The sequence below is a fragment of the Triturus cristatus genome, chromosome 2_1 (assembly GCF_964204655.1).
Source record: "Triturus cristatus chromosome 2_1, aTriCri1.1, whole genome shotgun sequence".
Taxonomy (NCBI): domain Eukaryota; kingdom Metazoa; phylum Chordata; class Amphibia; order Caudata; family Salamandridae; genus Triturus; species Triturus cristatus.
The window spans coordinates 413,627,444-413,641,531 of NC_140581.1; the positions used below are offsets into that span (position 1 = coordinate 413,627,444).

At 43.6% G+C, this 14,088-nt stretch overlaps 2 protein-coding genes across 2 annotated transcripts in view; one reads left to right on the forward strand and one right to left on the reverse strand.

Annotated features, from left to right (window-relative positions):
* SREK1IP1 (SREK1 interacting protein 1) overlaps positions 1–1,774 on the reverse strand; it is a 160,128-nt gene extending 158,354 nt beyond the window's left edge. The window contains exon 1 of the mRNA XM_085631686.1: positions 1,470–1,774. Coding sequence (XP_085487812.1) covers positions 1,470–1,482 — 13 coding nt within the window. The 5' untranslated portion in view covers positions 1,483–1,774. The remainder of the gene's footprint in view (positions 1–1,469) is intronic.
* Positions 1,775–1,836: 62 nt separating this feature from the next.
* CWC27 (CWC27 spliceosome associated cyclophilin) overlaps positions 1,837–14,088 on the forward strand; it is an 873,807-nt gene continuing 861,555 nt past the window's right edge. Inside the window, exons 1-2 of the mRNA XM_085631671.1 lie at positions 1,837–2,029; positions 7,452–7,548. Coding sequence (XP_085487797.1) covers positions 1,988–2,029; positions 7,452–7,548 — 139 coding nt within the window. The 5' untranslated portion in view covers positions 1,837–1,987. The remainder of the gene's footprint in view (positions 2,030–7,451; positions 7,549–14,088) is intronic.

Sequence of the window (14,088 nt, forward strand, 5' to 3'; positions counted from 1 at the left end):
ATTGTCAATCAGGTGATAATGCAAGTTGGCAATTCTGGTGGTTCTGAAGTTTGTGTTGATTCTTAGGTTTTCCACGAATTAAGACACAGCCATTACGAAGTAAGGGGCATATCAACAACAACCGGCGATAATTATCGCTGAGCACACTTAGCGCTCGGATAATTACCGCCGGCTAGCGCCGATTTTTATCGCTGAGATAGCGTGCTATTAGCAACGCTTATCTCATCAGCGATAAAAATCCTAGCGCTAACTGGCTAACGTGAGATTATCGCTGGAAACCCAGTGATAATCTCACGTTAGCTAGTTGATAGGGACTCACAAACTTAGCCATGATATCCACCTTCCATAGGATATCATGGCTAAGTCAGTCCTGAAGCAGGCGTAAGTAAAGTAGCGATAACAGGGGTTATCGCTACTTTTCCTGACGCTATGCTTCATAGCGTTAGGCTTGCTGATAGGAGAAATGTCGCTTAGCGACATTTCTCCTGTCATGCCAGGCCAGGAACGCCCACTTTGCATCTCATTGAAGATGCAAAGCTGGGCGTTAGGAATCCTGACGCTAACGCAAGGTTGCACGCGTTAGCGTGACCTTGCTGATTAGGCGATAAAATTATCGCCGCTTTTCGGCCGAAAACGGCCGCAAAAGCGGCGATAATTTTATATCGCCAGCTTGTTGATATGCCCCTTTGGTATTGTTATATGGAGCAACCCAAACACAACCTAAATAATGATGGTCTAGACAGGCACATGGGGTACCAAACTGCCAACCTCTTCGAAAACGTTTTGAATGCTTACGCACCAAAACCCATGCAATTCATGCCTTGGTGCGACACTTGTTCAAAATGGTGAGGGCAGCCACTGACTCGAAGAACGCATCTCTTCCAGTCACACTTTTCTTTTTAAAACAAATAATTTAAGTCCGTGGATCCAAATGAACGGGGCTAGGTATAACTTATACGACACGCCGATTCGTTAAATGAAAGCACAGCACTGGGAAGGAGCCATGCGGTTACTGGGTTACTATTAGTCATGTATTTATTTTATTTTACCGTTTTATATAGCGCGAACTCGACCCCAAGGCACTGGAGCGCTTTGCATGCGAACTAGTTACCCTACACAGGTACACATTCATTTTTGGTAGGCAAGGAGAGATTAAGTGGTTTGCCCGGAATAATAGATTGTTGAGCCAACGCCGATGCTCGAACCTGGTTCCCCAGGTCCAAAGTCGGCAGCTCTTGTAGTAAGTAGATTTTACAGCACATTAACTGCAGCACACATCTTCTTATGGGGCAGGGAGGGTTTGGGGGACTGTTTGAAGAAACAGGCCACAAACCCATCCCCGTAGCGCTCATTGCTGAACATTTCTTAATAAATTTCCCGGCATCCATATGGTCACGCTCGGTGATAACATATTAGAAGCCTCCACACCCTTCCAGCCCAATGCATTTTATCGACGGTAGCAATGTTACCTGGAGCAGCCATTACAAGTCTCCCCTATTCTACTGCAGGATTTGTGTAGCTCGTTGCCCGCTCCACAACTTCAAAACTTCCCCCAAACAAACGTCTTACGCCATGGAGAAGCAAGCCGCTCGCGCTCTCTAGCCGGTGTTATTTTGGTGGTGCACCGGCTCTTACCATTGCAGTTGAAGGGGAGCTTTGTGTCGTCTACCTAATACAGCTCGGTGCCACCGTGGAGTTCGGCCACACCACTCATTGTCTGCAGTACAGGATTTCAGCTAACTCTGGATTGCAGAAAAAGGGTCACTATCCTCCGACTCTACCATCTACTCTTTTTTTTTTTTAATCTATAGCACGGGATCCACCCCCCTGCCTCCTGTCGAATGGTTCAAACTGCTCTCCAACAAGGAAGCGTGTAGAGTGTGTAAACGCGAATGTCTTAACGGGACCGCTGGAACACGTAGTTTGTATAACCTTGTCTGTGGACGCGTTGAAAGCAGGACTGATCGTTACTGCTTAGCGGTGGAACATGAGCAACATTTATATCCAGGAGCCTCCTACGAACGGGAAGGTAAAGATGGGGGACTGTAAACACTGATGCACTGAACGGCATGAAGCACTGCGCGGCGTGTGTGCGAGAGCATAATGCTGCTAAGGCACTCCAAGGGAGTCAGTTTAGCCCTGCCAGGGAGGTTTATCTCCGGGGTACACGAAGACAGAAGCACGCACATTTTTCATATGTACACCCGCCACAGTGCGGGGGCGTGCGTTTAACTCTCGCACAGCTTCATGCCTTAAAGCGGCGAGGTGATGATCGTCACGTGTGAGGCTTTTAGCCAGTGCGTTTAGGATAAACAAAATAACAGAATATTTTGATCACTAATAATTAAAGACCTATTGGAAGTAACGTAGCAATGTCTATAATTAATATGCTGTTGTCTGAAAACGGCATAGCAAAAGTGTTGTTAAACAAGACATGGAACCACGTAGGGACCTATATCTTGGTGATGGAGGCTTTCCATTCATGGCCCCAACCCAGGTTACCCCGCTTATCATGTACACAACGACCTTCCTTCAGTCATTATACCATTAGAAACCTAAAAAGTTACCAGTCATGCATATTAATTCGATTTATCAAAGAGAGGCAATGGGCAGTATTCCCAATGGGTTTCAGATAAAAAGCCAAGGAACACATTAATATGCCACTAACCCTTAGTAGTTGCTTGGCATTATGGCTGTTGGCACCCATGTCTAAAGGAGTACCACTTGCTGGTGTTCTACTATAACTTACCAGACTATAGCACTTATTTTATTTCTTACGTAGTTTGTAGAGCTGTATGTATCTGGAGACTTGCGACATGTTTAGCCTTCACCCTGAAGAGTCCTGAGTTTAACATCTCTGTTAAAAATAGTTTTGTCTATCAGCACAATAAAAAGAAGAGCATGTTGTTTATCTTCAGTAAGGGACATCGACTACTGCAAAGGGTTACGATCCATGGTTTTGGAAGCCTTTGGGGAGAGTTTTGCCAGAGTGGGGTGTTAATGTGCCCGGGTTAGTCCCATGTAGCGAAGCGGCTACTTTTCTTATATTGTCCTATTTTTCACAATAACATTTCTGCTGTGACCTTTTGCACATATTTCAGCGCATGGCTATGTTGGATTAGCTTCTCTGAAACTACTTTGTCTACACATCTAGCTTCGCACAACATCACGATGCCTCGAACATCATGTACAAGGCCTTGGTACCCACTTTGTACAAATGTTGTTCTATCTTTATTCTTGGGGCGACAGGGCTATCTACATATACATAACATGGCAAATCTATACACACATCACAAGGCTGCTTTCTATTATAAATAAATAGCATCCCAAAAGATTAGTAGAGGAGGCACTTCAGCTGAAACTGAGTGTCCCTGCATGCTGAGACTTCACCATGCAGCGGTCTGACATCTCGTGAGGGTTGTCCAGTTTATGATTAAGACGGGGTCCTTCATTCTCTCCCTCCAGGTAATGGGGTTGGATCATCCCTTGAGGTGGTTCTTGGCTTCACACCTACATACACTCTAGGTACACTCAGAGTAGGGTTTTCATAGTAGGAGTACTCCTGATTACTGCCTTGTATCATATGCCTGTATTTGAGATGTGAGTTCCTAAAGAAGAGTGGGGCATATTAACAAGCCAGGCGATAAAATTATCGCCGCTTTAGCGGCAGAAAACTGCCGCTAAAACGGCGATAATGGGCTTGATAATATGCTCTATGGAATTCCAATTGAAGCCCATGTTAAATGTGAAGGACATCTAACATGGGCTTCAATTGGAATTTCATAGAGCATATTATCAAGCCCATAATCGCTGTTTTAGAGGCAGTTTTCTGCCACTAAAGCGGCGATAATTTTATCGCCTGGCTTGTTAAAATGCCCCCATGTTCCTACTCCACTGTGCTCTCTCTCCACCAGAGATGGTGAGAAGAGCTCCAAGGTAAGGAAGGGGTTTGAGATGGGCGGACTTGTGGTTGAGGCAGCCTATTTTACTTGAAATCTTGCTAGAATAGTGAGCCAGTGGAGTACTCTCAGGACTGAGGAGGAGACCAGTGGGGTGGCTGCATGGAATACTGATTTGATAGGAGTGAGACAAGCCTTTGGGAGACCAACAAGAACTTTACTCCCATTGTCAATGTGGGAGATGATTAGGCAATGGGCTACAGTTCTTAGTTGATTGGGGTTAGTAGATGCTTTATTTTTTTCAAGATGTGTAACATGTTCTATTATGTTATATGACTATTTGTATAGCATGCATCTAACCCGGGACAGTAAGTATCCAGGTGCTAAATAAGGAGGGGACAGTGCTGGCCGAGTTTGAAGTCTAGGTAAAGAGCCTGAAGTCTGATTAAAGAGCTATGTCTTCAATTTCTTACGTAGCTCGATTGAATGTGGTTGCAGCTCTGATCTGTAGGGGGAGGTTGTGCCAAGCCTTGGATACGAGAAATAAGAAACCACAACCACCCGGTCTGGTTCTGCGGATGTAGGGAATGTGTGTGAGCAGCATGCTAGTCGAGCGGCGGTTTCTGGTCGGTATGTGGCAATTGATGTGGTTGTTGAGGTAAGAGGGTCTTTGATTATGCAAGGCTTTGTACATGTGAGCGTGGAGTTTGAAGAGTGCACGCTTGTGGACAGAGAGCCAGTGGATTTCTTTGATATGGAAGATGATGTGCGTGTGTGTGTGGGATAGGAGACTGAGTGTGAGTCTGGCCTGTATCCCCTGAAGTCTTCTGTGTGCCGGGATGCTGACATAGAGTGCATTACTGTAGTACAGTTTGCTGGTGACAAGAGCCTGGGTGGCGGTTCTTGTGAGAGATTTAAAGATTGTTTTTGTAGGATCTTTAGGGTGTAGAAACGGGAGGAGGTGACCAAGTTGACTTGGCTGGTCATGGTGTGTTGACTGTTCACTATACCCAGTTTCTTGGCTTGATTGGCTGTTCAGTATGTTGGTCCGAGATGTGCAGACCAGCTGGTAGCATTCCATATGTAAGTTTTCTTGCCAAAGAGAAGCACTTCTGATTTTTCTGTGTTGAGTTTCAGACACATGGTCTTCATCCAGCTGGCAACTGTGTACATGCAGGAAGTGAAGTGAAGTTGATCTGGGTGTTGTTTTGTCGGAGAGGGAAAGAACGAGATAGGTGTCGTCGGCATAAGAGATGATGTTGATTCCGTGGGATTGGATGATGTTTGTGAGCTGTGCAATGTAGGAGCGGAACAACATGGGGCTGAAAGATGATCCTTGGGATACCTCACAGATGAGGCAGTCAGCTTACGAGGTGTAGGAGGCCAGGCTAACTGAATAGTAATTAGCTGATTGAGCTCATTTATTGATGTACAGGTTAAGGTACAAGGATCTATTGATGATAAAGCCCATGAATTTTACAGTAGGAGGAGAGTTATTGAGAGTTTGTTTAGGTCCAGTTTGCTTTTGCTGAGATGAGTAAAGATTTTGTGTTTTGCCTAGTTTGATGGAGGAAGTTGAGTGACATAGAGCACTGTACTTTTAAGAGGTAGTCCATCGTGTTGTGGGTTGAATCCATCATCGTTCTTTAGCTCACTTCGTCACCCCAGTTCAGACACAGCTATATGCAAATCAGTCTTGACCCTGTGTTTCATGGGAACAGTCCAGCCCGAACTGCCAAGCCATGTCTTCCCTGGACTAGAAACAAGCATCCTGGGGCGGATTCGGGCTAACAGCCCTCATCAGCCAGGATAGCTTGAATCCAGTGGCAAAGTGAGCAAGGGACCCACGTCTGGTCATACCCTGCCAACTTAGGGCGAACAAAGCAAACACAAGGAGATGATGGACAGAGCGCTGAAACTTTTCAGACACTCATCCCCAGTCACAGATCTGGGTTGAATCCATCATCGTTCTTTAGCTCACTTCGCTGCGAAAAATGGCTGTTCGTTTGGGTGAAGAAATGTGGCTTTGGATATAACTGGTTTTAGCTGCTTTGATGGCTTTTTTGTAGTTTTTCCGTATCTAAGTTTGTAAATAATATTGGTGGTGCACCAACCATCCTTCTGTGGTTCAGTAGTAATTCCGAAAGCCATTCTTAGGAAAACCTGAAACATACAGAAGAAAGTTTCAGAGGACCAGTGATATCAACAGCTTTCTGAGTGATATTAAGACAATGTAATTCATTTTCTTTTTTTAATGTTCTACCCAGAATATGTTATCTGTGAGGATGTCATTTAGAATGTCTTTAGTAAGCTTACTTAAGGATCTCAGGATGGGCCCCTTGTTATCTTAGTAGTTTGGCTACTAATACTGCCAGATGCAAAACATGCCTGCCTAAGTCTACAGGCTGCTTTCAACTACTCCATGAGCAAAGTCTTGCACTTGGCTTCCTCTAAGGGTTTGTTCTCTACCACTTTTACTTATCACTTGATAATAAATATATTGAACCTTCTGCTTGGTCTAATTAGGTTTCTGAGATCTCGGCACCATATTTTGAGAAGACCTATATAGTTAGGAGCACACCCAATACTTATTAAAGACACTTGTTCTTCTTGTGAGTGGCTCAAAACAGAAAAGTTGTGGTCAGTATGGGTTTGCACGAAACTGAACTGAGAGATGGGATATGCATTAGCACACAGATGGTAATATATAAGGAGTTGCAGTGCATCCTGACATCAACCTAGGTACCATCCCCCTCGTTAGATGAAGGTTGAAAATCAGCATACAGAGTATGCGGTTCAAGCCACCTGCTTGCGGACCAATGAGCGTTGTTATGCATCCATGTGTAAAAATAGCTACTTTCAATGATTTACTTTTTTCAGGTGCCTGTGTGTATATTTCTGTGCACCAGTTGAGTTACAGAGTAAAAGTGATCTGTTAATATGTTGGTTTGTATGTTAGTCTGCTCACAGAACAGCTCAGTGTTTGGATGTGGAACTGTACAGGTGTTTGTTTGTAAGCGGGCAAAGGATTTTTGTGAATCTGATGAAGTTGGACTTAATTGTTTTGTTTTCCATTTTTCCACTTCATTTTCAGGTTATTCTTCTAACACTGGAAATTGTAGTGTGATAGATAAATATGAGATTGAAAGAGAAACTTAAAAATAAAAAATCTGAAAATTGTCAGTTGATTTCACCCTTGGGTACCCCCCAGCTTCATGTTGCTGAAAGTGTATCGCAGTTGATATCTGTGGGCAGGTGAATGTTAATGAATGCGTACTGAGTATTCTTGTAGACTACTAGTCTATGGCAACTTTCTCTTGTCCACCAGGAACAAAATGGCTTCATGCAAATCCTTTTTTTGTTAATTCTGCTCTGATTTAAAGTTAAACACTAAGTGGAAAATAATTCTGTGTTGTGGTTTGTAAACATTTGCAAATTTATAATGATCATACCTTTTTTTATATAGAGAATAGAATTGTATTCGGTCTCTTTATGAACAGACTGGCGTATTTTCAATATTTTTCGTAAACTAATGATCCCATCCTTCAACAGGTCTTGTTGAAAACTACAGCTGGTGATATTGACATTGAACTTTGGTCAAAAGAAGCTCCAAAGGCGTGTAGGAACTACATTCAACTATGTATGGAAGGTAATACATGGATGCCTTCACCTTTTATTGGAAGTGGCTGCCCTCTGTATGTTTGTTGATATTTTGGATTGCCTATAAATGTTTGACCAACAGTCTGTAGTATTCATATGCTGAGCAGATTTTTGAATTATTTCTTACTTTCTCCCTTTCAAACTTGCAATTTGTTAGAATGGAAAGTTATTATTTTGAGATCTAAAGTTAAATGTTTTCATGTGTGTTCTTTTTCCCCTTCTTCTTTGTGACCTTAACGCATTATGCACAGTTCATTTGAGTAGGTTGGTTTACCTGACCTTATTGACGCCAACGTCCCTCTTTTCAAATGTATAACTTTTGTCTGTTTGGTGTTTATGCATTGGTTTTAATGTATACTCTGACACTTTGTTGTTTGTAGTAAATTAATAAAAGTAGAATATGCCTCTTAAGCTACTAAAGTTGATTAATATTCCTCAGTGGTATCAATACTTAATATCTTAAGAATTCTTGTTTGTTTATTAGTCTGCATTGAGTAGAGTAACCGCTTCAAGAGCAAAGCTGCCCACTAAGTTGTGCTGACTCTTGTTGTACACTGCAGCGAGCAGCACTAAGCGGGGGGGCAATCTCAAAGCATGTTGCCCCGTGCCTGCCTCACACCTACTTGTGAGTCCTCCCTCATGACAGCTCCTCCTCCAAAGGCTGCCATCCCAACAGTGAAGTGCAAGGCTTGATGGGATGTCTTACTTAGAATTATTTTAACACATGGAGCATGGGGATTACAAGCTGGTCCCTATGAATGTTTCTCAGATAGGCGTCCAGATAAAAATATCACAAGGTATATTAGTTTGTGAACCTTCGATAGTAATAAAAACAACAGTTCAGGGGTAAAGCTAGAATGGTTATAGTTCAGTTACCCCACAAAAGGTTTAGCCAACATATTTTGGATGGGTTCACATCTCGAACGGGTCCACAGCCTCCTTCAGGGCTCCCATATATCCCTACCTATCTATTAATGTGTTGAATACATTTTGGCTTTCTTCCTTGTATAACTACGACAACAGAATGGCACAAAAAAGCCACATATTGAAAAAAGTGTCCTATTTTACAGTGCAAGGTAAAATTTGTTTAATCATTTCTTACACCTTTACAACGCCTGCCCTGCAGCGTAGGGATGTACCGCAAGTATCCCCCTTTTTAGCATTTTATCTGACATCTTATCTGACTGCTTATTAGATTTTATCGGTCAGCTTATTGGACTAGCGTTTAGTTTGTAGGTCATCGCTCACCAAGGCTTATATCTTTGACTCACCTTTCCGCTTACCTTATAAGCACCTCTCTGATTCCCCTCTTGTTTCCTGGGCCGCCTCGGGTGTTTGGGCCGTTTGAGCAGAGAGAGCAGCCCAGAAGACAATATCCGGATGTCAATTGCCGCCATTCTGGGCAGTTGACATTCTAGTCTCTTTCTCATCTCCCTCATTTCGGGCTACCGCTCCCTACTTAATCCAGACCCCTACGTGGACGCTCCTAAAGCGTGGGGACGTACCACTAGTATCCCCCTTTAGCATTTTATCTGTCTTCTTATCTAACAGCTTATTGGATTTTATCAGACAGCTTATTGGACTAGCGTTTAGCTTGTAGGTCCTCGCTCACTAAGGCTTATATCTTTTAATCACCTTTCCGCTTACCTTATAAGCACCTCTCCGCTTCCCCTCTTGTTTCCTGGGCCGCTCTCCCATCCGCCGAGGCTGTTGGGGCCGTTTGAGCAGAGAGAGGAGCCCGAAAGGCAATTTCCGGATGTCAACTGCCACCATTTTGGGCAGTTGACATCCTAGTCTTATTCTCACCTCCCTCATTTCCAGCTTCCGCTCCCTACTTAATCTGGAGTCCGATGCGGACGCGCAGCAGGCGTGCCAAAGGCAAGCCCATCTGTGCCCGTCCGCGCCTGGATGCCACCAACCGCCAGGAAGGCTGCATCTTTCTCTTCCCACATTCAATCTTCCTTCATTAGATTACATTAATTGCTCATGGCCCATAAAGCCTACTAGAGTGTGGAACTTACAACCTTAGGGAAACATATCCCTGGAACTCTCTGCAGGAAGCAACTTCACCCTGCTGATAATCTTGACAGTGGGCAATGCAACACCTGTAAGTTTCTGTGAGTCCATAGCCCTCCCCCCCCCCCCCCCCCTTCATGCTGGCAGAATATCCCTGGACCCCCAACATATGCTCCTCCTAAAAATAACTCTCCTGCTAACAGTAACACCACCACTCTAGAAGTGGTCTCTAGTACCGCCTCCCAGTTACATTGCACTTCTACTTGCGTGTTCTATTCCCAAACATGCCTCAGAATTATGGGATTTTTTAGACTCCACAAAGCCCGATATTTGTTTCATCACGGAAACGTGGCAAAATCTGTCCTCCTCCCCTTCCATAGCTATAGCATTTCCACAAGACTACAGCATAACCAGGTGCGATAAACAGCACAAAAAAGGAGGAGAAACCCTCTGAGAGTGTACACCTTGGATTCATGCTCCACCCCTTTGGTGGAAATGATAATCTTCCAACTGAAAGCATCAACTAATCTAACCTGGAAGGGAGCACTTGTCTATTGCCCTCCGGAGGTAAAGAAAGACTTTAGTGCAAAGCTTATGGAACGGTTAGCACCTCACATCTTAACATCAACTTTCTGCTCCTAGGAGACTTTAACTATCCTATTGATAATCAAATTGACGCTGACACCATGCACCTTCTATCAGATATGTAATCACTTGGTCTCAATCAAATGGTATCAGGTCCTACACACATAGCAGGGCATACCCTTGACTTAATATTTACAGATGCCACTAATTTAGTAGTAGATACTTCTGCTGAGCAGGTGTGGACGACCACTTCTCTTTCAACTTCCAACTAGACATTCAGATACATAAGGACACCTCAGTCAGAGCACCAAACTCACAAGACCTTGGAGGAAGGTAGTTCCCTCCGCCTTTCTCCCTGTCTTTACTCCCCCCTGCGAACACTGACCAAGAAGATATCAATCTGGCCCTAAATACCTTTGAAGATTCTCTCACAAAGGCCTGAGACACCCTTGCCCCGCCAAAAAGATACAAATCAAAACGAGAACCACCGCCCCCTGTAACTCCGAATCTCGAAAGAAGAAGAAATCTACAGTAAGGAAACTTGAAAGCAAACGGAGGAAATCTAAATAAGAGGAGGGAAGACTTGCCTATAAAACTGCTCTGAGGACATATCTAAAATATTGCAACTTGGCCAGAAGAACTCATACAGCCCAGAGAATTAACTCTGCAAAAAACTTGTCTAAGGAGCTCTTTAAAATTCTCAAGGAACTCACAAACCCAAGCAGTTGCAATCATACTATACCCATGTCACAATCGCATTGTGACTACCTCGCGGCCTATTCTGAACAAAATATTTTTTTAGTTTTTTATAATTTGTTTGCCATTTTCAAACAAGAAAAGCAATAGGTTGCATTTCAAGTCATTATATAATCAATATAGTTTGACAAGGATACAGTTTGAATGCGTAACAGGAAAACATAACAAAACAGTCAGGAAGCAATACATTCTCATTCAGATTCAAATTACAATCTTTGGCAAGAACTGGGTTGCAGGTTCTGTGCAACATTATGGCACATGGAACATCTTCGTACAGAATCCCACTGACGGGAAGTTCATAGGCATCTGGTAGGAACACTGCTCCAAGGTATCGACCTAATACTCCATTTACACCTATAAAAGTTCTTGATAGTATAACCCTCAAGTGTATGCAGAGGTTGGGGAGAACACGCTACCGGCTTGTAGTGCTTCCAGCCAGTCCAGAAACGGACCCCATATATTTTTGGGTCGAGAGGTCGTTGGCATTAGCGCCCAAAAGGTAGTTAGTTGAGTATGGCTAAAAGTGATATCTTTTATCCATGCCTTGCTCATGGGAGCCTGTCTATCCTCCCAATGTATGGCTACTCTTCGTTTGGCAAGCAGAAGTAGCATAGCGTGTAATTTACGATTCTCCGGCTTAGTGTGTTTGACATATCCCAACAGTCTGATGAGCGGTTGTGGCTCGCTTGAGGTCCCCAGAATCTCCTGTATTTTGCTAAATATGACCGCCCAAAAGGCCGCCACAGGTGGGCAACTCCATGACATGTGTAGGAAAGTAGCGGGGGCGGAACCACACCTCTGGCAACTCTCATCAGGCCTGATCCTCATACGATGCAGCTGAGAGGGGGGGTCCTATGAAACCTATGTAAAAATCTGAAATGTATCAGTCTCCGCTTATAGTTTGGTGAGAGCATTAGGAGTTGGCCACAGCAGAAGGCCCAGACGTCGTCCATTATCAGGTTGTCTAGATCTAGATTCCAACTGTTTCTCTTCATGGAAATGGCCCACTCTACCTCAGGAACAAACTTCAGCCATACATCCCGGCCCGTCCGCTCCGATTCAGTGACCTGTTACTTTTACGCCCCAAACATATCCTAAGGACCAGGATTGGGAGCCGCTCCTTCTCATTCTTAGCCCCCATCACTGGAATCAGTTACCCCTATCTATTCGTGCATGCTCTAACTTTACCGTCTTTAAAGAAAATTCTGAAAACCAGGTTATTCGCCCAATAATCTCACTTTGTACAGCATGATTCTCCCTGCTGCAAAGGTGCCTAGAGATCCCCTTGGGGATGATTTGTGCGCCCAACAAATGATAAATAAATTAATATTAACATGTGTATTACACCATTGTATCACAGAGAGAGAATAGAGAAAAATGGGCCTCTAGGAATAAAAACTTATGCCATTACTCACTACCAACAGTATATCCTGGTTGTAGATTATCAAAAGCACAATAGGTGCTTTGATCAGTGCGGTGGTCAAATATAAAACAAAAAACTACCCATATAGAGACTATCTGAATGACGTAGATTGTTTATTCTTCCCCCTCATATAGTGTGTGACTACAGGGGATATGCCCCTGCACGGCTGAAAAAAGCCTGAATCCACCCTGAGTTGAGGTTGGTTCACTAAGAAACCCCATCACTCAATGCAACACCAACATGATCATGTGCGATTTTAGGGTGTTTTTGTTTGCAGTGTTTACTTGGGATGTGTGCTTATACATTACACAGCTCACTATGGGGCATATTTACAAGCTCCTATCGCCACCACAACGTCCCTTTTAGTGATGTTTTGGTGGCGATAGGGACTTCACCCTATTTACAAGGCATCGTTAAGCCACTTAACAAGGCTTAATGCTGCCTTGTAAATAAGGCACCCTTCCATGCTGTACTTAGCGTGCAATGGGTGTTGCAGTGGGCTTTCCACCGCAACACCCATTGATTTTGACACTGTCCCCTATTTAGAAGTGTGGCGTAACTAGGAGGCAGCACCAAAATTAAGACCAGGGAAAACTTGGTCTTAAACAGGTGAAACAAGGGGAAATGCTTTATTTCTCCTTGTTTTTGCTGTTTCCATGTGTGCTGCGTTGTGCAGCACACATGGAAACAGCAAATTGCCATTGATTGTTTATGTGCAGGAAGGTGCGCCTTCCAGCACATAAACAATCAAAACAAATGACGTTTTTCAACTTCTATGTGTGCGTCATTAAGCAGCACACATAAAAGTTAAAACATGTAATTTAAAGATTGTTTATGTGCAGGAAGGGAGACCTTCCTTCACATAAACAATCTTCCCCTCAACGCAGACGTTCTTGCCCTATGGTGCAGGGGTGCCTGGGTTGGTGCTAGGCTACTAAGTTTAGCGCTAGCTCAGAAGAGGCGAAGTGCGGCATTAGACCAGAAGGACTAAGGCTGCACTCCATCACTTTGTTGTAATTTTGCCCCTAAGTTTTTAACTAATTGAAATGCAAATTAAATATACTAATAGAATTAAAATGTTTTGGTGATTTTTATTCATTCCGACCTATGGAACAATCGGAAGGGATATATAAGAACCCTGAAAAAGCCTGTGGACTTGTACAGGCCGTAAACCTGGCCAAAACATGTTGGCTTAACCTTTTGTGGGGTAGCTGAACCATAACAGTTCTATCTTTACACCCAAATTGTTCATTGTAATGATATTGAAACTTACCAAACTAAGCGAGGAAATATCCTTCAGGTAAACCTTGAGATCTTTTTATCTGGACACCTGTACTATTCCAAGAAGATGCTTATGTAAGAACTCCCTCCATAGTCCGAGTCCGCCAGAGGGATATTTACCTAATTGTTTGTGGTTAGGTCGCCTGTGATGAAGCATGCAACGGTAAGGTGTGGTTGAGGCTGTCTTTCCAAAATCTTTAGAGATCCTGCTGGATAGCTTCTCCCCCGCCTGTTTCACTCCTTAATAAGCCTAGGGGTACCAAAATGCAATGTGTCTGGGCATTTTCAAATGGTGAAAGTTGTTGGCCTCACTAAACTTTGGTTCAGAGAGCTGGGGTGTGTAGGCACTGTGCTATGGTACTCCTATTGTCTCCCACATCTAAAACTAAAATCCAGTGTGGAGCAGGTACTCGCAGGTACTCACCCATAACAAATCCAGAGACACAATTCTGGTAGGTGAAAAGCAGG